General features: G+C 31.4%; 2 protein-coding genes across 3 annotated transcripts; both read right to left on the reverse strand.

Annotated features, from left to right (window-relative positions):
- Positions 1-225: 225 nt before the first annotated feature.
- On the reverse strand, positions 226-4,564 carry LOC110663105 (uncharacterized). Of its 2 annotated transcripts, none has more exons than XM_021822338.2 (3): positions 4,338-4,564; positions 3,670-3,863; positions 226-593 (listed from the first exon to the last, which is right to left on the reverse strand). In XM_021822338.2, exons 2-3 carry the CDS (start codon positions 3,829-3,831, stop codon positions 420-422), a joined length of 336 nt encoding a protein of 111 aa, XP_021678030.1. In that variant the 5' UTR covers positions 3,832-3,863; positions 4,338-4,564; the 3' UTR covers positions 226-419. The 2 variants fall into 2 exon arrangements, with proteins under 2 accessions (XP_021678030.1, XP_021678028.1); XM_021822336.2 differs by having other exon boundaries at positions 3,670-3,852; positions 4,338-4,563.
- A 236-nt stretch (positions 4,565-4,800) lies between these two features.
- LOC110663106 (borneol dehydrogenase, mitochondrial-like) lies at positions 4,801-5,893 on the reverse strand. Its single transcript, XM_021822339.2, has 2 exons — positions 5,734-5,893; positions 4,801-5,660 (listed from the first exon to the last, which is right to left on the reverse strand). Exons 1-2 carry the CDS (start codon positions 5,769-5,771, stop codon positions 4,877-4,879), a joined length of 822 nt encoding a protein of 273 aa, XP_021678031.2. The 5' UTR covers positions 5,772-5,893; the 3' UTR covers positions 4,801-4,876.
- Between the last annotated feature and the right edge of the window lie 16,250 nt (positions 5,894-22,143).

Consider the following 22,143-nt stretch of genomic DNA (forward strand, 5'->3'; position numbering starts at 1 on the left):
TTTACTGCAATTTGATCATCAATATTCATCTTCACTTGTATGCTAATCAACAAACCTTTGCCTTCCTATCTCCCATACAGGGAAAACCACGTTGCAAGAATAAAAATTCAAATACCATCTCCTGCTGCTCTTTGTTATTGTTCATGTTCTTATCTTTCTCAATCTGGCTGAGACAAAGAAACGCCATTCCAGTCACCCAATGGATCATTAACAGACTTGACAGTATAAAAAACAAAGAAGAATCATTATCAGAAATAATTTTGCCTGTCAAATAATAAATATGGACACAGCATAACAGACATTTGACACAATGAATAAGGTGCAGTTCCTCATAAAAAACTTCACACTTTCGGTAAAAAACCAAAGGGTTTACGTTTTCAACACTGCATAAAACATTGAACAAAAAGCTCAATAGATCACTATCCTAGTCCTCCAGGATCTGCTAGTCGTTCAAGCTCAATAACATGTTCAGTCAAAGGGCCGAAGGTGCTATTTTTGGTCTCATTACTACACCTGCACTGCAACAATTGCTGTCGAAGAGTCCGGACAAGTTCATTGAGTCTAAAAATACTCTTCTCCTGTGATAAGATAATCTGCAACAAGTCACAGATCCCATTAATATCCAAATAAAGAGTACGAGTCACTGCCAAAAACATTGTTAACGTCATTAACTTCCAAGACTTGCTTGTTAAAAAAATAAATAAATAAACACTCAAACTAACAACAAAACCATTTACATATATATATATATATATATATATATATATATATATATATATATATATTGAATTCTCTAAAACTATGGTAAACCGTAGTCATTGAAACAGCCGCCAAAATGTGCATCACTACCCATGGACGCCATACGCATCTTTGCTACCAAATTATTGAGTGTTAACATGAAACAAAGTCCAAATACACCCATGAACTCCATCTTTTCCACCAATATATGCAAGTGAAATTTATAGAAGTACCAGCCTGTGTGATAAATGGAATAAACCACACCACATATGCGTACTATGATTCTACAAAATATGTTAAGCTTATTCACAACCATGTGTTAGTTTATTGTTATCTACAAAATATCAGTAAATTGTTAGTTTTTACTGATAAACAAAATCTGAAATTGTTCAACAACAATCTGCCTTATTGAAAATTTGAAATTAAAATTATGAACAAATGCAAAGTAACATAACAAGAGCATTACTACGCAAATTTTCAACATCAAAATATACCCTATCGTTTGGTTGACTGGATCCCTTATTAAAGATACCATTTTCTACAGAAATCACAATCTGAAATTGTTCAACAAAAATTTGCTTCATTCAAAATTTGAAATTAGAATTTTGAACTAACATAAAGTGTCAACATCAAAATGTACCCTGCTAATTGATTGATTGAATCCCTTATGGAAGAAACCATTTTCTACAAAAAGTAGAAGATCAGATAAATTATAAAATGATATATGCACTTACTGAGCTGGAAAAAAATGATCGAAAATTTTTAACAGAATTTTTAATAGAACATGCAGGAATTCATTCCCCATCCTCCCAAACAAGGTCATTCTTGAAATCTTACAACAAATATTAATCACTTATATAAATCTGCAAAGAAATTTATCTTTTTGAAATATTGATTTGGTCTAACAGTGCCACCATAAAATTCAACCAAGTTGTGGTTAATCTCACACATCAACAGGAAGTCAGAAGATTCTAATTGGGGCAATTAAGCAGAATTTGTTCGTAAATTTTCAAGCCCCAGTTTCAAAACTCAGAAGACAACAAATCACAACTCCGTTAAAGTAAGAGTCAGAATAAGAGAGAACCATTAGCATTATCAAAATTACCATCACCACAAACTCTCACCAGAACAAATTAATGCAGAAAAGCAGTTGCTTGACCTTGTTAAAAAAAGGCATAATGGTCAATTTTGGCCAAAACTTTAAACGAATTCTTAATTTTGGCAAAAACTTTTTTTTTAATCAAATTTTGGCCTATTTTTGCAAATTAAACTCAATCGTAACCAGGAGAGAGAATGGGGTCTGGAAATGCACATGTGGAGCTAGGTCAGCACAAAACAATAATATTTAAATGTGGAGCCCACATTAGTCAACCATGGGTATACCATGGTTAACATCATGAAAAAAAAAGGTCTCCGTTTTGACCCAAAACACAGCCATTCAATTTACTAGACCCCATTCTCTCTCCTAGCTACGATTGAGTCTAATTTGCGAAAATAGGCCAAAATTGACTAAAAAAAGTTTTGGCCAAAATTGAGAATTCGCGTGAAGTTTTGGCCAAAATTGACCATTAGGCCTTAAAAAAAATGGTAAACTCTTGCAATGGCACTGCCAATTATTTAAAGTTAATGGGCACACACATATGCAAAGGGAGGACAAACAGGCAGAATTTTGCATTAGCATATGAATGCCCCTGCAAAGAAAAGATTAACTTCAGGTGTGGATTTCAAAGGAGTTGAGCAATCACCATTAACCAAGAAAAACACTAGACTAAAATTTTGAAGGTGAAGGTGCTAAAATTCTGAATATAGAAGCATGGCTTCTATTGTCCGTGAGCTACAGTGAACCGGTGTGCTGTGTTGATTAATGAAACAGAGCGTTTTAAATACACAGAGCAGGGAAAAGAAAGAAGCGTGAGATTGAAGGGAGAGGCTGATCAATGTATTGAACAGAAGTTGGTTATGCTTTGGTGGGAATTCTCTGATAGAATTTGCTAGCTGGCATAGATCGTTTTTCATGTAGAACAGGTTTCTGTTTCTGTATAAATAGTGAACAGCTATATGTAAATAGACACTTACTTTTCCAGAATATACAATGGAAGTTACTGAGATTTTACTCTCAATCTCTTAGTGTAATTCTCTATTGAGAATTTCTGTTTTGTTCAGAAGGTGCTCCAGCTATAAAGGCACTTGTCATTCACTTCAAAACTCATATATATTCTTCTACAGATGAGCAAATTTTAGGTTTTTCTTCTCTGTAAAATTCAGGCAGTCCTTAACTACATATGACAGTGCTGCTGTTAAACACAGTATAAACACATAAATTATGAATTTCAAGTTGAGAAACCAAAAATAACATTACTAATTATGCCAAAGTGCTGTACGAGTTGTGACAAGAAAATGATAATACTGCTAAAGTGGGTTGAACCATGATATCTGTGAACTAAGCATGCAATTCCAGGTTAGATTCTTCAAAGTATTAACGTTTCAAGCCATCAAAACAGAAAGACAGAGAGAGAGAGAGTTCCCTGTGCTACAGTTGATCAACTTTGGACTAAGATGCATAGAAATTGATTTACTTCCTCCAATTCTAATCATGGTTTCTGTTTATACATCTGAATCTGATTGTTATTGAGAAAGAGGAAAGGCCTCTAAATATTTGTAGCACTTGCTAAAAGTTGGAATGATTTACGTATGTTCTCTTTGCTCTGATAACAGAAATTTATGTAATGATTAGCCCATATCATTGTGCTGATACTTTTGCAAAGAATAAATAAACAACTTAATCATAATCAACATTCTGAAACAATTGTGACTTAATGTAAACAACCTGAGTGACTCAATTTAATTGAAAGCATCAAACATAACCAACTTAATATAAAAATCAATCAGCAAAGGGATGTACAAAACTTGGAAAATAGTATACTTTTTTACCTTCTCCTTTACAGTTTCTTCCCTTTTTGATATCTGTTGCTGTTTCTGGGTGACAGCATTACTGGAATCAATGTCACTTACAAGTTGTTGTCTCCACTCAAACTGAGAGGTGATTATGAGTACAAGTGACAGAAAGACGAGTAGCATAGTTCTGGACATCATTATAAGCAGTACTCACAATATCTGGTCAAAAGCTAAAGAATAAGTAAGAGAATTACTTACAATAGAGTAAAGATACTCCCAAAATAAAACTTCTTCTAACACAATGAAATAATTAGGATGCATTTCCTTTGAGAAAATTGGATTCAATGTTCTTTTTTTAAATTCGCAAAGGCACCTTTAATGGGTTTTGTTATCTTTAAAAGCTTATCAGAACTAAGCTTAGTAGTAATAGTTCTGATGATCTAATCAATAACTGAAGCATGAAATTTAGCATTTCTAAGCATCACCCAAATGACAAATTGAGCACATAAACAAACTAAAGTACAAAATTTTATTTGCCGCTGAGAAAAAGAGAATCAATTCAAATTCTGCATTATTTTCTGGTTATTAGTTTTCATTTTCCCTTGTAAAATTTTCTCAGAAAGAAGCAAAGAGGAACTCAATTCCAGCAAAAATAGGGAATTTTGAATTACTAGAATTTAAATTTAAGAAGAATGAAAACTTACAGATCGATTGGAAAAGAAAACCCCAAAATCAGGGTGTTGGTGAAGTTGAAGATGGTCCAAAAGAAGAGAGGTGAAGAATTTCAAAAGGGAAGAAGGGTTTTTCTTCCTTTTGTCATGTAGCCAAGTATGGTTTTGTTTAGAGTGTAGAGTTTACAGAGCGCATAATAAGCTTAGCTAATGGCGGAAAACTAGAAAAAGATCTTGCAGGTGAACACAGAATCAGATATAAAATATTATTTTTTAAATATAAATATTTTTTTTAACTCTTAATTATATTTTTTTTATAAAAAATTGTATTTTAATTTTTTTAATTTATTAAAATTTGGACAAATTTTTTCAAAAAATTATAATCCTAGGAAATAATAAATTGAGAAGAATAAAATTGAAATTAAATTGAAAATTAAAAATTCTAATCACCGGCCGTTCTTAATTCTGTCCTTAAAATGGTTAATAGTCGAAGAGATATAAAATTCTCATGATCTTGAGATTTTTATTTACTTTAATTCCTTTTCTTAGTACAAAATACACGAAGTCATATGTCACACCGATTGTGGAAACATACAGAAACCTGGATTCACAACAGTGAATCCACCATCTACCACCAGATTATGGCCGCTCACATACTGGGAGTCATCACTAGCCAAGTAAAGAGCAGCCTGAGCCACATCTTCTGGTTTAAGCAAAGCCTCCTTGAGATTAGAATAAAGCCGATACACACCATCATCATCCAGCTTGAAGAAATCCTTTGCCAGTGGGGTGGCAACCACGTACGGCGAGACACAGTTCACACGAATCCCATATTGACCCAATTCCACAGCAGTATTTTTCATCAGACCCACCACGCCATGCTTTGAACTAGTGTAAGCATGAGATGCTACCCCTCCAATTACTGAACAAACACTGGCAGTTGTAATTATACTCCCTCGGCGATTGGGGATCATTACACGAGCTGCATGCTTAGTCCCCAGGAATGGACCTACTAAATTAACACTAATGATTTTTTCAAATTCTGATTTTTCATTATCAAGGATGTTGGGTTTGGCTGCCCCAATTACACCTGCATTGTTGAACATGATGTCAAGCTTCCCGTACTTAGAAACAGCTGTATTAACAGCATTTTGGACATCTTCTTCTGCGGTAACGTCGCAGTGGACGAATGAGCAGTGGGCATCATCTGCATCCAGTTCTCGGCATACAGAGCGGCCTAACTCGTCTTGGACATCTGCAATCACTAATTTAGCTCCTTGTTTGGAGAAGAGTCTGGCAGTGCATTCCCCGATGCCGCTAGCTGCTCCGGTAACGAGAGCCACCTTGCCTTGCAGCCTGCAAATAAATAAAAAAATTTTAGCATATATATATATATTTGGAAGACGCACAGTATATTCCTAATATATACCTTTTTAGAGCTGAAGAGACAAGTGAGGCAGAGGCCATCTGAAACAACGTATGGAAAAAGTGTTGCTGGCCAGAGACTCAAACAGAGTGCCACGAGACCAAATAGCTCTGCCCTGTCCGGAACCCAAACTGCCCTTTAAATACAGAAATTTCCAATGTTACACTGTTTACATGAACAAAATGTTTCTTACTGTGCATTACGTTTGCAGATGAGATAGGGACAAAGGCTATTGGATGCTTTTACCCTTTTTCAATAATGCAATGTTTATATTTCTTTTATTTTATCATTTTACTCATTTTTAATTCAAATTAATAGAAATTTGAAGATTTAAAAATATTATTTTTATTTACTTTTAAAACATAAAATTTTAAATATTAATTATAAGATAACAAAATGCATTTATTTGTCAACAAACTACTACAATTTCCAACAAGTAATCCAAAAAAATATAGCTGTCACCTTTTTTCATGATAAGATATGCCTGTCCTGTGCTTGTCGTTATATTGGTGATCGGATTCTAAAATTTTAACGTTGGGTAAATTAGCTTTTAGACCGTAAATTATGTCATAATTAATATCTTTATTTCTATATTTTTAAAAATTAATGATTTAATTCCTCCATTTTGATTTCGTAAGACTGAATGTCTCTCCATCATAAAGTTAATCATTTTAGTCACGAACTTAAACAGGCAATTAAAGTTCTTCCCAGATTGATGCTTCAAATAATATCACCACATCCATTGGAATGGCTATCAGGTGTTCTAGAACATCCAACTAAATGCTTACACCAGAGGTGGTGAAGCCTGCTGTATATGGCTAATTTTATTCTCAATCCGTATTGAGTCATTCAACAGAGTGTGCAATCGCATGACGTCCATGAAAATCAACAAAAATAATTCATTACTGTGGATTAAAACATAAAATAATCGGCAAAAGCAACAACCGACCATACCGCCCTTTTCTTCAGGGAAAAACTTGACTTTTGTGAAACTGGAAGAGTGGAAGTCATTGCGGCTTACAACAGCCTAGTCATGCTATATCAATTTTGAGGGCTACAAGAGGCTGCCTTCTACCCATGCTGCAACCAAAAGTTCATGCATTTGGTTAAATCAATGAAGGGCCCCACCCCCAAGTTGATGCCTTCAAATCCTATGGTTATAATGAATTAGAATATCTATTTATCACAATCCTATCATATGCATTATTAACATGTGGATAGTGACAACGAAAAAGATAATAGTGATCGTGATGAAATCAATTATTGTTGGCAAAAGAACAAGTTGTTAATAAACCAATTCCACCGCTTCGTCATCCCATGTTGTTTGTAAAAGTCTATATACGTTGAATTTATATATATATAAGAATAAAAATTCTATTAAAATTATTATAATTTTAATAATAATTTATTTTTATTATTAAATTTATTGTGCGTATATTTCTCATCTCTTTGATAGAAAGAATAAAAGTATATCGTGTGGGGGCAGTGTGTGTGTTCTTACTAGTTCTGTGGGCTGGCGCTTTAGCATCTCACATCACTTGTCAAAGTGTGTGTGCATTTGGTTTATATGAGAGCAAGAATCTTATCAAAATTGTCATAATTTTAATAGTGGTCTATTTCCGTCACTGAACACAGTGCGCATATATTTATCATCTCTCCGATAGAAAAAAAAAAAAAAAAACCAACTGACTATGGATAAGATCAATGTTCAACTTCACCGCAAGGCTTTTCAATTTACAATAGTAAAACTTGAATCATTTAATTTGAAAATCTTTCTTTGTTATGGATAAATAAACACACGGGCTAAAGGATAAGACACGCTCCTTAATAAAATCATGGCAATATGAAAATCCCTTCAAATATTTTTTGGAATGATATTTTTATGTAGCTTTATCTCAAACTTCTATTTCAATCACTAAAGAGAAGCATTTCTCTTGTGCACCTATTCTATAGAGAAGCTCCTTTTTTTTTTTTTTTGTGCTATAGAGAGGGATAGAGATGGGTGGTGGAGAGTCTCAAACCTTGGTGAAGCAATAGGAACTGAGGTTGGCTACACATTTGAAGGACAAAAAGAGGAAAGAATAATGACATCTTAGGTGATTGAAACACATATATTTACAGGTTATCAATAAAGAGGCCGCAACCATAGTGTTTCATAACTTGAAGGCAGGTATGATTTATTCCCTCAAGGTCAAGTAAAAAACAAGAAGTAGTAATTTAAAGTTAAAAATGTTTCTTATTTCTAAAAGAGTTCTTTAGAAATTATAAAACAATTCATCTATAATAGCAGAGTCACTTGGGATTCCTATACATGCAATATGAGAGCCAGACTTCACATTTCGTTCTCTCCCAGTTGCTTTCCAGTAAGCGAGTTCCGATGCCCTCCTACAATTGGGGACCATTAGGTAAGTTTATTAAGAGAATTGCATCCTGATGCCAATCCACCATCACAATATACAGTGCACAAACGTGTTTCAGCATTAATTCTACATTTGAATTCAAGCAGAAGCATTATACCTTTAACACGTATTGTTTAAGGATTCAAAATGATTAAGAGGCAGAATCATAATCATTATTCAAAAACTAAAATGAATTAGATCGAAGAGGCCAAAAATATTCAAAAATGCTTCTGTTATTCAATAGAGGATTATTGGTCGAGTAACACTGGTGGACTATATGGTATTTATAAGACCTCATATTCGAGACCTCCTACATTTTAAATAAAAGCAAAACCAGTCATTTGGAGCTCCTTAAGACCTGGCAAAACCCAGGGCTCGTGTTTGCATATTTCAACCTCGAAAATCACCTCTACACATTTCTCAGATCCCTCCATCTTCTTCTTGATGTAACAGGAAATCAACTCAACGTTCGTCAGTGAAAACCGAAATCCTGGAAACATCGACGACGCTTCTATCGACATCTGCCTCTCTTTAGAGACCCCAGCCATCCTTTGTTAATGATTTTGAGTCGGTTACTGATACCTGAGAGAGAGAAATGAGAATTCTTTGTTTTGCTTTGCCCTTCCGTTGGTTTTGGGAGGAATTAAGTAGAACACATCGAGAATATTCTGTGCGTAGAGAGGCAGAGCTCTCTTTTAGGAATCAAAGGCCATGCCACATGTACTAGGGTTTTTGCGGCGCTATTATTTTATTTGTAAGTGTCACTAAAATTCAGGGGAAATCAACAATTTGTGAATACGTCGGTAAATAAATTTAGCAGCAAATTTGTACGTCGCCAATAAGTTTTAATAACAGACATATTACCTTTAAACATAAGTGTTTTTTAATATACTTCAATCATGATTTAAGTTTTTTAACATTTTTTATTATTTAAAAAGAAAATTAAAAATATAAATCATTAAATTTTTTTTATTTTAATCAGGTTAATAAAAAATAATTTTAAAATATAAGTTTATTAATTTTTTTTAATTAGATCGATCAATAAATAAATATCAAAATTTTAAATTTTTGTAGAATTTTTTTTTCTTGAAGGCCTAATTGTAAGATTATTAAATACATACTCATATTCAATGCATTTCAAATTTAAAATTAAAATTTTAGGGGAGGGATCACCCTTGCTAGTCCATTGAATCCGTCATTGAAACTCATCACACGATAATATTTAGTTTGAATGAAGGGATAAGAAAGAATAACAAAAAAATGATTTTGTTTTGTAATTTTATGAAGTGTAAACTGAGAAGGATAATTAATGAATTTTAGCTCAATAACATCGAGGTTGTAACATCCTATATTTTTAAATAATTATTTTATATGTAAAATTATAATATTTTAATGTATTAAATATTATGATAATTAATTTAAATTTTTTGGGTTTTCAAAATTAGATTTTCATTTTTCGAGGTAATTAATTTTATCATTTTTTAAAAATTAATTTAAAGACCATGTGATAAATTTAAAAATATATTTAGACTCCACAAAATTTTTTAAGTTTTTTATAATTTTTTTGAAATTTTCGAGCCTCGTTTTGAATCTCAAGGCAGAGTAAAAATCAATTTTCGAATACTTTAAATCGAACTAGATCGAATCGGACCAGTCGAATTGGACTAGTCCCTTTTTTCTTTCCCTTTTCCCCTCCCGCGCATATCACCCTCCTCTCCTTCTCTCTCTTTTTCCTCTTTCTCCTCCCTTCCCCACCACCGGCCGACCATCTCCCTTTGCTCCCCACATGCCGGCGCTCCCCCTGCCACCTTCCCCGCCACCAATCGCCCCTCCAGCTGGCTGAAAAACTGCCCCAAAGTCCTCCCTTCAATCCGCGTGATGCTTTATCTTCTCGGCCTAATTCCGGTCGATCAGGCCATCGATCGAATCGGGTCCAGTCCCCTTCGTGTTCTACTCTTCGAGAGCTTTCTATAGACACCTAGAACGCCAATTTTCATCAGGCAATTTGTGGAAATCAAGCCTAAGAAATTTTAGCCTATTTCGACTTTTAAGCTAAATTTCTCTCAAACCGTGAACCCCACAGAGATTCCGACAATGCTAGCATGCTCCACTCAGCGAGAGCTTCACAACGATATAAACTTTGAATTTTTTCGATACCGAAATTTTAGTGGGTCTCATAAGTTTTGCAGTATTTTTTTAAGCCTTTAATGAGTATGTTTTATTAAATAAAAATTATATTATAACTCCTGGTGTTATGGCTTCGCGTAGGTATTCACATTTCATGAAAATGTCACCGGCGATCGGTACTGCATTTTCGGGCCAGACAAGCGAGTTGCTGAATCCACTTTGGAAGTGAGTCAATATTACAGTGCTTCCCATCATTTTCAGATGCCTCGGACGTGTTCCAAGTGTCAAAATTGGCGTAGATAAAGCCGAACTCCTAATTGCTCTTTTTGCCTAATGCTGGGTTTAGAATAAATTCATAAAATATTTGCGGATAGTTAAAAAATTATAATTCTTTTTGTAATAGTTTAATAGCATCGTTAAGGACTGCGGGGTATATTTATAGAATTTTTGAGGTTAGTTTAGATAATTTTGGCAAAATGCTAGTTTTAAGCCTTATACCTGAATTATGTAATCAATTAAGTTTTGCCTAAATTAGCAGGCCCAGGAGGAGTCGTATGATATTGTTGTGATGTGAGCCTGAGGCTTTTGGTTTTAGAAGTATTGTTTGGGTTGCCTTGTAGGTTGAGTAGGTCCTAGGTACAAGGAAAACTCTGCTAAATTTTTGGCAAAAATTATAATGTCTTTAACTCTTTAAAAATTCTTGTTTTGTGTTAATGCTGATAATTCATAAATATAATTGTTTAAGTGAGCAAAATCAGCATTCCTCTTCCACCCAGCCGCCACAGTAATCTCTGATTAATCTGTGAGTAGATATTGATTTTATTTATAATTTCAATATTATTATATATATTAAAGGTATGCTTATGCATTCACTTATAAATATATGTATATAGTTAAATACTAAACACGCCTTATGTTACATTTTTATTTGATGAAATTATTGTAGATGTCGCCTTAAAGTAATTTGGAGTTGTATGCGTATGTCGACGTGCGTATAGTGTGATTATGGATATGCAAAGGACGAGTAATCGCAGCTGGAGCTTGATTCGCTGGGACCCAATCCTTATATGTGGATAAGTCAGAGTGAGTATGATTTTGAGTTGATCTCGCTGATCCCCACATTTAGATTATTAAGAGAAAGTCCGGCTCTAGTTGATCTCGCTGACAGGTATTGAAATTAAGAGAGTTGTATAAAGGATCATCCTCCATATGTATACACACTTTGATATGATACACGGGTGTGTGAGTACTCCAAATTATCTTTTGTGTGAATATTGTTGAATTGTTTGAAAATATGTGTGTATGTTATATTTTATACATAAGAATGCACTAGGCTTATATGGTTATATAAATTATATTTAAAATCAATATCTTACTTTATGAGTCAAATGCTTACCTTTGTTCAACTATTTTTCCTCAGGTGACAAGTTGTTTGTTTGTGAATAACTTGCTTCCTTTTCTCATAGGTTTGCATCAGCAGCTTATTTATATTTCCTGTAACGGTCAGGCTCCAACCATTAGAGAAATTATTCGCTTTGGCCGTAAGCCTAACAGTTTTGTCCCATAGGTAAAATGGAGAACTTCTCAGGAGGTCACCCCATCTTAGGATTTCTCTCAAGCGAGCACGCTTAACCCTAGAGTTCTTCCAACTCTCCAGGCCATTCCACCAAAAGGCGCCTCTAGTGATTAGTTCTCCCCCCTTTCGGGACTCTAGTTCAATTTTTCGAACTGGTTCTTTATTCTTTTTTGTGGTTTTCACATTACCATTAACTTCGCAATAATTCTTAGGCCTGTGGTGCCATAAGATCCTACTCGAAAGTAGAGCAGCGACTGACCTCGCAGTCACTTCTCGATTCGGTCACCCATCGCTGTGGCCTTGGCTCATTTAACCCTTTATACTTTGTTTTTCTTATTTCAATTTTACCTTCATGTATTTGCTATTAATTTTTATTCAGGGCTTTTCTAGATGATACACACATACGTTTAGACATCCTGACTGTCCGGACAGACACTGGTCACCGAAACAGTGGAATGTACTGGCCTAATGAACATATGGGGGCAAATCCCACATCGGCAAAGCACGGAGATGGTCTTGGGTTCAAAAAGTAATGATATATAAAATACGGAAACTAATCACAAGAGGCGCCTTTTGGTAGAATGGCCTGGAGAGTTGGAAGAACTCCAGAGTTAAGCGTGCTCGCTTGAGAGAAATCCTAGGATGGGTGACCTCCAGGAAATTCTCCATTCCACCTATGGGACAAAACTGTGAGGCTTATAGCCAAAGCGGACAATTCCTCTAGTGATTGGAGCCCGACTGTTACAATTGGTATCAGAGTCACTCGCGTGTCCTCTTGGGCGATGGTGGGGCAAGCCTCAGCGAGGACGCTGAGTCCCAAAAGGGGGAGAGAAAGGTCCCTTAGACAAATCCTACATTGACAAAGCACGGAGATGGTCTTGGGTTCAAAAAGTAATGATATATAAAATGGGAGAACTAATCACTAGAGGCGCCTTTTGGTGGAATGGCCTGGAGAGTTAGAAGAACTCTAGGGTTAAGCACGCTCGCTTGAGAGAAATCCTATGATGGGTGACCTCCTGGGAAGTTCTCCATTCCACCTATGGGATAAAACTGTGAGGCTTATGGCCAAAGCGGACAATTCCTTTAGTGGTTGGAGCCCAACCGTTACATTTTCTTTATGTTCTAGAACTCTGCATGTACTAGTAGTATATTAATCTTATCTGGAATTGTAATAACTTAATCGTTTGGGTGCTGTAAACTTATTATATGAATGTGCTTGGATGTATGAGATGAGTATTTCCTTGGATGAGGGAGCTGAGCTCCTACTGGATTATTTATTAGATTGAGGATTGTAAGGATGAGTGAGCTCTCCAAATTGTGTTATTTTATGATTACAGGTCGAGTGAGTTAATACTTCCCATTGAATAGTCTAATTTATGGCCGAACTTTATCCGTTTGTTTTCTTGAAATTGGACTATATTTATGGACTTTATGTTTAGGCTAAGAATAGTTAGGCTTACTACTAGTTTCGAGGACTTTATGATAACCCAAGTCTTAATACCGGTCCGGGCAAAAAATCGAGTCTTGACAAAGGTAATCTTTAAAATCATAAAAATTTTTATTTTGAGTAGGAAGGGATAAGGTGTAACTTCAAAATCGCATTATTTTTTAATTAAATTTGAGAAAGTAAGAATTATTTATCCTTATAACATAAAAAAATATATTTTTAAAACATAATGATTATATCCTTAATGTTTAAAAATCGTTTATTAACTCTTAAAATTTTCAAACATGAGAAATTAATTAACATTTTATTTTCTTTTCTTTTTTTTATTTCATAAATTAAATGTATATTTTTTTACAATTAGCTACAATTGAGATTTGCATACCTCAATACAATAGTAAAAATACTCTAAATGCCATTGATTGAATTAAAAAGCATTGGTTAAACACATTTTTTTTTTATTTACTAAAAACTTGTACAACTTTTCATATTAAAAATAAAGAAAATAAAATAATAAGATGTAACACCCCATTTGTATAGCCCGGTATATTTCATTATTCCTGACCAGTGTATCGTCCGCAAAATTAAGGGATTAACCACACTTAAGACATAAACAAGAAAAATAGAACATAAGAAGTTAAAAATTTGAAGAGTCACATGGGTGAGTGGTGATCGAGACGCAGAAAATTCGTTTTTTAAAATTCAAATTTTCAGAAATGTAGTGCGGTCCTCATAGGACCCATTAATAACATAGTGAAAAAAAAATCAAAAAAAAGAATTGTTAAGTCGTCAAATTATTATATCGTTAGGGAAGAAATATTGAATTATTTGCAACCGGCGAACTGAGGTAGGGGGTCAATGGTCAATTGAGTCAATTGACCTAGAGTAATCAAACATAAAATAAAATAAAAAATAAATTTTTGAATTTAGATTAAAAGAAGAAAAAAAATAAAGAAAATTTGAAAAAAAGAAAAAAAAAAAAAAAAAAAAAACATATGACATCATTGTGATGTCATGACAATTCAATTTAATTTCAAATTTTTGATTTTTCAAAATTCTTTTTAAATCAAATTAAAAAAAAAAAAACAAAAAAAGTAAAAAAAAAAAAAAGAAAAAAAAATTCATCTTCCTAAAAAAATTTCTTTTCTTTTTTCTCTTCTTTTTCTTTTTTAATGGTCATTTAAGCTTCATAATTTATTATTTATTCATATTATTTATTTAAAATTTCAACTACCACAAACTCAGGTCTTGCTCTTTTGCTTTGATAGAGATTTGAAAAGAGGAGGATCAAAAAGAAGTGAGAATTTAGATCACAAATGTCAAAACAAACAAGTAAGTAAAAATAAGTAAATATGAGTAAAATGACTAGAAATGAAGCTAAAAAAGTAAATAAAATCTCATTGAAATCAAACACTGAAAGTTGTAGCATGAAAAAAGTTTTAAAGTTGAAATTATTAGGAAATTAAATAGAAATTAGAAGAATTAAAGAGGTAATTAAAAGTGATTGAGTAAGAGGAGTAATGTATTAAAATTCATGAATATGAATCATGATAGGATTAGGGGGTTTGAATTAGGGGGGTTTTGGGAGAATATTTATGAAATGAAAATGTTGTCTTTGACTTAGTTTTAAAATTGTTTTGACCATTTGTGACCTGTTAGAATGTGTTAATGTTTGAATGTTTGAATCCAAATTCAAGTCAAAAATGAAATTGATGGACCAAAACCAAAATGACAAAAGTCAAAATGGAAGGAAAAAATGGAATTAGGAATGTGGAATTGATTAAGAAGAAAATGATGAAAATAGGCAAATTTTGCCACCCAGGAATAAAAAAGAAAAAAAACAAGTGAACAAAGTGAAGAAAAAAAAGTAAAAAAATAAAGACAAACCTTCCAAGTCACAATGAACAGTGAAAAATGTTTGTTTATTTGGTCATAACTCATAACTCATGAGGTCAAATCAAAATGATAATAAATTATTAACAAAGAGAGATAGATATATAAATAACTTCAACACAAGAACATCAAATCAAATTATGCTATTAATTAAGGATGATTGGATTTCAAATTATTTGCCATTTGAACATTTCTGCTTCAAGATTGATAACTCTCTAGAAAACTCCGATTCTCTCTCTTCTAAAACCGATTTGAAGAATTCTGATTCTTGAAGAACTGAACCATGGAGAGAACATTTTATATGAAGAAAATATTACCAATTATGGAGAATAAATTATGGACCTAACTTGATTAAATTAATCAAATAATACATAATAAATAAAATATAATTTGAATCTAACAATTTAATTTAAAGAAATAATTTGATGAGAAAAAACTAAAAACAAAAAGACATTAAAAAAGGAGAGAATAAACTTATGAAGAAATAAGGAACATTTTCTATGATGAAAATGTTAAATTAAATTCTTTGACCAATGACCATTAACAATTAGGAATTGAAATTTGGCAATTTTGAAATTTTTGCAAAAATTTTGCCTAAAAGAGAAAATTGTGAAAAAAAAATAAAAACCAACAATAATTAGTGACCAAAATAGTTGGCTGAATATTAAGAAGTCATATATTTGACTTGAATAGTGAATTGAATAGTGTGAAATAAAGTAGTAAAACAAAGAAATTTACACAAAATTAGAAATTAAAATTTTTTAGGTTTAGAGTTAAAAATGTAAATTTAAATTTTGATTATTTATTTTAATGTAAAAATAAAAATACAAAAAACTGTAAAATTGTGTTGAAAAGAAGAAGGCAGGAACTCAAAGAACAGGAGGACAAGAGATAAGGCCTTTTGGGCATTTATATATAGCTTTTTTATTATATATGATTTAATTTGCAATTATGTGAATTGTTGAAATTGAAAATGATTGATTATGGCATTTTTATGATGTTTGATTTAAATGTTGTCGTTAAATGATAATTGAAATGTTGAAAAGAAAATGTAAATTTGGTTTTGATTAAGATAAGTTTTGAATTTCAATTTGAACACCTAGATATTCAAGAATGTGGTAATAATTTTATTTTTTTTAATTTCTTTGAGAACTTGATTTGTGTGAGCGCAAGAGTGAAGAGGATGTGAATGGATATCCATTGATTTGATATATGCTAGCTAGGGAGCCTTTAGCCTCTTGCCTTATTGAATTGAGATTCTATTTGTTTAGATGGCATGATCTAATTTTGGGTTTTTTTGATTTTGTTTTTTTAAATTTTTTTGATATTTGTTGATTTTTGATGTTTCATGTTTTGTTTTTATGTTTTGTGTTTTTATTTTGAATCAATGTTAATTTTCCTTTTAGTTATATTTTTTGAATAAATGTGATTTATATTTTCTGTAAAGGCAATACTCATGATACTTATTCTGATGAATGATCACGAATACGACAGAGAGTGGGCAGAAGCAGAGAGTGTGCAGTAGAGGATTCTTGATGAGTCATGCTATCGAATTAAAGTCATAAATTTATATTCCTAATTGTTTTATATTTTGATGTATATTTTGATATTTTGATATATATTGTATAAAAATGTAAATTGTTGTATTTGTTAATATATATGTTGTAAATTGTTTTGTTTCTATGTAAATTTTATTTTGATGTACTTTTAATTTTTATTTTGAATGTATGTATGAAAATGATTTTGTTTCTAATTAAATATAGATGAAACTATAATATATGAGTTTGATAGAAATTGATTGAATTTGGAAATTTATTGAATTGAAATGATTAAAAAATTTTTGAGTTTGATTGTGAAATTGAATTTTTTTTGAAAAAAATTTAGAAGTGTTTTTAAATTTTTTTGAAGAGGTTTGCAAAAATAAATAGAAGAAGTATAAAATTTTTATTTAATTAGAACTAAATAAAAAATTTATTAAAAAATTATAAAAAATAAAAATTAAAAAAATTTTAATTTTAATTTTAAAAAAAAAATTACTTATACTAAAAATAGAAAAATTATTTAAAATCCCTTTGTAGGGTACTTAATGAGTTATCGGTTAGTGAAGTTGTCATAAGATAAGAGAGGATATATAAAAGTTAAACATGTCCTAATTAACTCTTGTAAATGCTCGAGTGAAATCAAAATGCTTGCATTGCATCCTCAATGTTTAGCAATGAGATGATGCACCTTTCTCTTATTATTTATTTTATGTTGGAAAATCTTTTCTCAAGGTTTGTATAAAAGAGGAGTACTAATTAACACCTTGTGCTTTTCTATGTTAGACTTTCTTTATATTTGGTTGTGTTTAACTTGTAATACTCTTTATCTTAATGAAATGAGATTATATCAAATGTAAAATCACATTGTAATTAGAATAGCCTTAAAATTAAATCGGAATTAAAATGGAAATTGCCAATATATTTTTTTTAATTAAAATTTCGGTTAAATTAAAAAATGATGAATTGTTTTTTACAAGTTTGTATTAATATATATAATTATTGAATAAAAATTATTTATAAAATTTAAAGTTAGTATTTTCGGCCATGAATCCCAAACATATTAATTATTAAAAATATATAAAAAATTATTTACAAATTTAATATGAATTTGAAACTATTTTAAAAATAGTGTTCGCTTAGGAAAATGACACTAGATAAAATTTTTTTTTTTCTTGACAGGTTAAATCAACAACATTTTAGATAGCCGTAGCCATATACTTTTGAAAGCGCCATTTCTAGTGGTATTTTTAAAAGTACATGAAATAAAAAATAAAATTATTTAAAAGTATAAAATTATTTATTTTTGTTTATATTATTTTTGTATTTTTATTCAATCATTTTCCTTTTAATAAGTATACAATAAATATATATTTTAAAATTTTTAAATAAAATGATTTTTACAATTTTAAAATTATTTAAAACTAAAATCAAATGAAAGATAAACCAATTATAATATCACAAGGACTCTACCTAATAGACAAATTGGGAATTTTATTTTATTTTTATTGTGTCTTTGATTTTTTTAGGATAAATTCTAATATAATCTCTAAAATTTGATAAAATTTATAATTTAGTTCTTATATTTTAAAAATTAAATAAGTTAATTTATCACTTTTATTTTATTGATAGATTGATTTATTTGCTCAATTTCTATCTAATTTACCGTTAATTATAACAAACATATTAATATACTCTTAATTCCATTTTCAATCTAAAGCAATTAAGTTTTTAGATTTATCTTGATTTAAACTTTCTATTCAATTAGCTAATAAATTTTATATTTAAATAATAATATTAAATTTAAAATATAATATATACACATATTATGAATAAAGTATTATATATGTATATATATATATATATCATTAAAGGAAAAATATTGAATAATAATAAAAATATATATAAATAGAAAAAATAATTGGCAACCTTAAATAATTATATCTAATATGATTAAAGGTAACATTTTAAAATTATACAGTCAGCATATGTTGTACTTTCTATTAAAAAGTTATTAACTTTCTAGTGACCTTTTTTTAAATAAATATTATTTTTTAAATAGCTTCAAATGGATGATTGATTTGTAAATAGTTTTTATTTTTACAAATTTTTTAATAATTAATCCAGAACCAGAACCATGGAAGCATGAGGTGTAGGCCATGGGCCTTAAAACTACAGAGGTGGTCTAATAGATGTTGGATTTGACGAGGGCAATACCCAATAAAGAAGAAGCAAGTAGAAGAATAAAGCCACCCATTTTTCCCATGCAGGAAGACTGGGGGATCAAACTTATCAACGTGTTGGCTCTACCATGCAGTAATTTTTCTTAAATAGTGTCTCCTTCATGTTCTTGGGTCCACTATATATTAAATGAGAGAAAATATTAATTATGAGACAAGTTAACATTGGATCATTGCACGCTATAATTAGGGAATTGTAGAAAATATATGTGGAAGTAATTTTACAATGAAGATACATGATGTTGAAGCTGAACTGCTTATGGAAGCATGATTATTAATTGCAGATCGCTGTTTGGCTTTTCTAATGCCTTTGCTCATGGCTTTTCGGCTTTTCTTTTTACTTCTTTTATTTTTGTTTCTTACATATATGGTTTTAGTTACTATTAATGGAAACTCGAAGCAAAGAAAATTGAAGTCGGAAAATAAACCAACCAATTTTAAAAGGAAGAGGGCGGGTGGAAGAATTCAGGGTATTAAATATTTTAATATATTATTTTATTAATTATTACTTATTAAATATTAATAATTAATGATTTAAAGTTGAAATATTTAATAAAAATAAGATTTAATTTAATTTTAAATGTAAAAGCAGTGTATGCCATGTTGTTGTTCGCTTTAATGCTGTTAAAAAATAGTTAAAATGGACTTAAATGTATAGATTTGGATTATTTTAAACAAAAGTTTAAAATTAATTTTATTTGGAAACTTTCTTAAAAAAGGAAAAAATCATGCAATCATCTGAGCAGCAAATAGTAGTCGATACCAACCACAACTGACCAAAACCACTCCACCAACGAGAGGGCATGACGCTCGTCCCAGCACTCCAACCCCATCATCCGATGCGTCTCTTTTCGCCAACGTCGGTATGGAAGCTGACTCCTTCTTACCTTCTGTCCGAGCCACCGTCGTCCAGTCCACGGTCTTCTATGACACTCCCGCCACTCTTGGTACTGTCTATCTTCACTTCAAGCTCGTTGCTTTTTTGGGGGATATTTTTGTTATAAATAGCTTGTATATTAGATAATAGAAAGAGGAAGAATTTTCATATTATTGAAATACATGAAAAGAAAGAAGTGAAAATATATATAAAATCATATATATATATATATATTACTCGGTTATGACACTTGGCATGTATGTGTGTGAAATAAAATAATTATCTTATTTTAATTCTCGTAAATAAATTATGAACAGATATGTTTGTTAATAAGTAGATGTGTCTATTAATAAAAAGACATGCTTGTTATACATAAACAGTTATAACTGTTAGAAGATATATCTTTTAATAAATGAATAAAATCACATCTGTTAGAAGATATACCAATTTAAATAAACGGTCATGTCTGTTGGAAATAGACAGATATGTTTGTCTAAACAGGTGCCAAGACTTTTCATCATCTATGAATATAGATGAGTTTTTAATTCAGAAATATACTACTTCTGTTTCTTCTTCTCCTTCTTCTTCTTCTTCTCTTCTACTCTCTCTAAATTCGGTTCGTATAAAGAGTTCTTAAGAGAAATCTTCAGAAGTTGCTGTCTGGAGATTTTAGGCTTTGTTGTATCCTGGAGGTATATTGTTATAACCTTATAGCAATCTAGTGAGGGTAATTAATGTTGACCCCGTGTAGCTCAAAATGAGCATTGATTTTGATGATAACAAAACTCAAAGAGAATCTATCTAACCTAACCTTTAAGTGATGTGTAGATTCTTTGTCTTATGCATAAAGAACCTTTGAAGTTGCATCTAAGAAGAAAAGATACTCAAAGGCATTCCAAGACAAATCCAAAATGAGAAAAAGACTATGGAAGCCAAGACTCAAAGAAAAGGTATGAAGAGTATAGTGTTAGAGTCTTAGGCCTTTTTGTGAAAAAGAATAGATGAGAATTTAGTCATATGGAGCTCAAAAATGAAAATTTATTTTCTGATTACTTTTTCTCATCATGACCTTGAACACAATTATTGAAATATTTTTTAAAGGTCTAAATCATTTTGCATTGCAAGTTGAGACATGCAGCTGTTGACTTAGTTTCCTAATTGGTTTGCTAAAATTTTCTGTTTGCTAATATGTTTGCTAAAAACATTAGTTTGCTAACCGGTTCTTGTTCGCTCCTAAAATTTTATTAGTTTGCTAACCGCCCGTAGTCCGCTCAACCGCACAAAAGGACAAAATAACGGCCATTTTGTCTTGGGCAGTGTGTATAACGTTCCAAAAGGGTTTCAAACGGTCTAAAATAATTTGGGACTATATATACACCTTCTTTACTTCATTTACAATTTAATGAAAGCCTACATTTGAACTCCAACATTGATTTTTCATTTATTGCTTTCATTCAAGAGCATTTAAGATTTTGAGCTTCCATTGGCAAATCAACTCATCTCTTCTTTATAGTTTGATTTGTATTGAGTAAGAGTGAGTGTTGAAATATTGAATTGCATTCAAGAGAGGTTGTACAAGCACCTATTGAAGCTTGGGAGTGTAAGTGCTTGTGATAGCACTTGTGAAGGTTTCAAGCTACCTTGGTGTAAAAGCTTGGTGTTGAGAAATTGTAAAGGGCTTTTGGTCTCTTGCCTTCAAAAGAGCAAATAGTGGAGAGAAGACTCAAAGAGGGTTCTTTGAGAGAGTGGATGTAGGCTAGTTAAGCCGAACCACTATAAAATCCTTGTGTTTGATCTCTCTAACCTTTACCTCTTTACTTTTGAGCAATTTAAATTTCTTTTCTCATATACATAATATTGAATGTTGATTAAATAGATTGAGTTGATAAATTTGTGGACATATTGAGTGACTTGAGAAAATTGGTTGATGAATGATTTGTTAGATATTGCCATATACATTGATTGAGAATTGAATTGCAACTTAGGAACACATTGTTAAAGCACATATTACTTTCTTTTTACATAGAAGAATCACATAGTTGAACAAAGCCACAATTTTTCATTAGGCTATAAGCAAGGGCCGAAAAATTGTTAAAGTCCAATTCACCCCCCTCTTGGACTATTTTGGGACAACAAATTGGTATCAGAGCCTGACTCTCTTGCTTAGGGTATTACAACCTTAGAGTGATCCATAATGGCTAGTTCATCTAGTAATACTGCCGGTATACCTGCACCTTTAGTTGAAGGCTACTCAATCACTAGACCGCCACTTTTCAATGGCACTAATTATTCATTTTGGAAAGTAAGAATGAGAAATTT

Source organism: Hevea brasiliensis, chromosome 6 (genome assembly GCF_030052815.1).
Source record: "Hevea brasiliensis isolate MT/VB/25A 57/8 chromosome 6, ASM3005281v1, whole genome shotgun sequence".
Taxonomy (NCBI): Eukaryota; Viridiplantae; Streptophyta; class Magnoliopsida; order Malpighiales; family Euphorbiaceae; genus Hevea; species Hevea brasiliensis.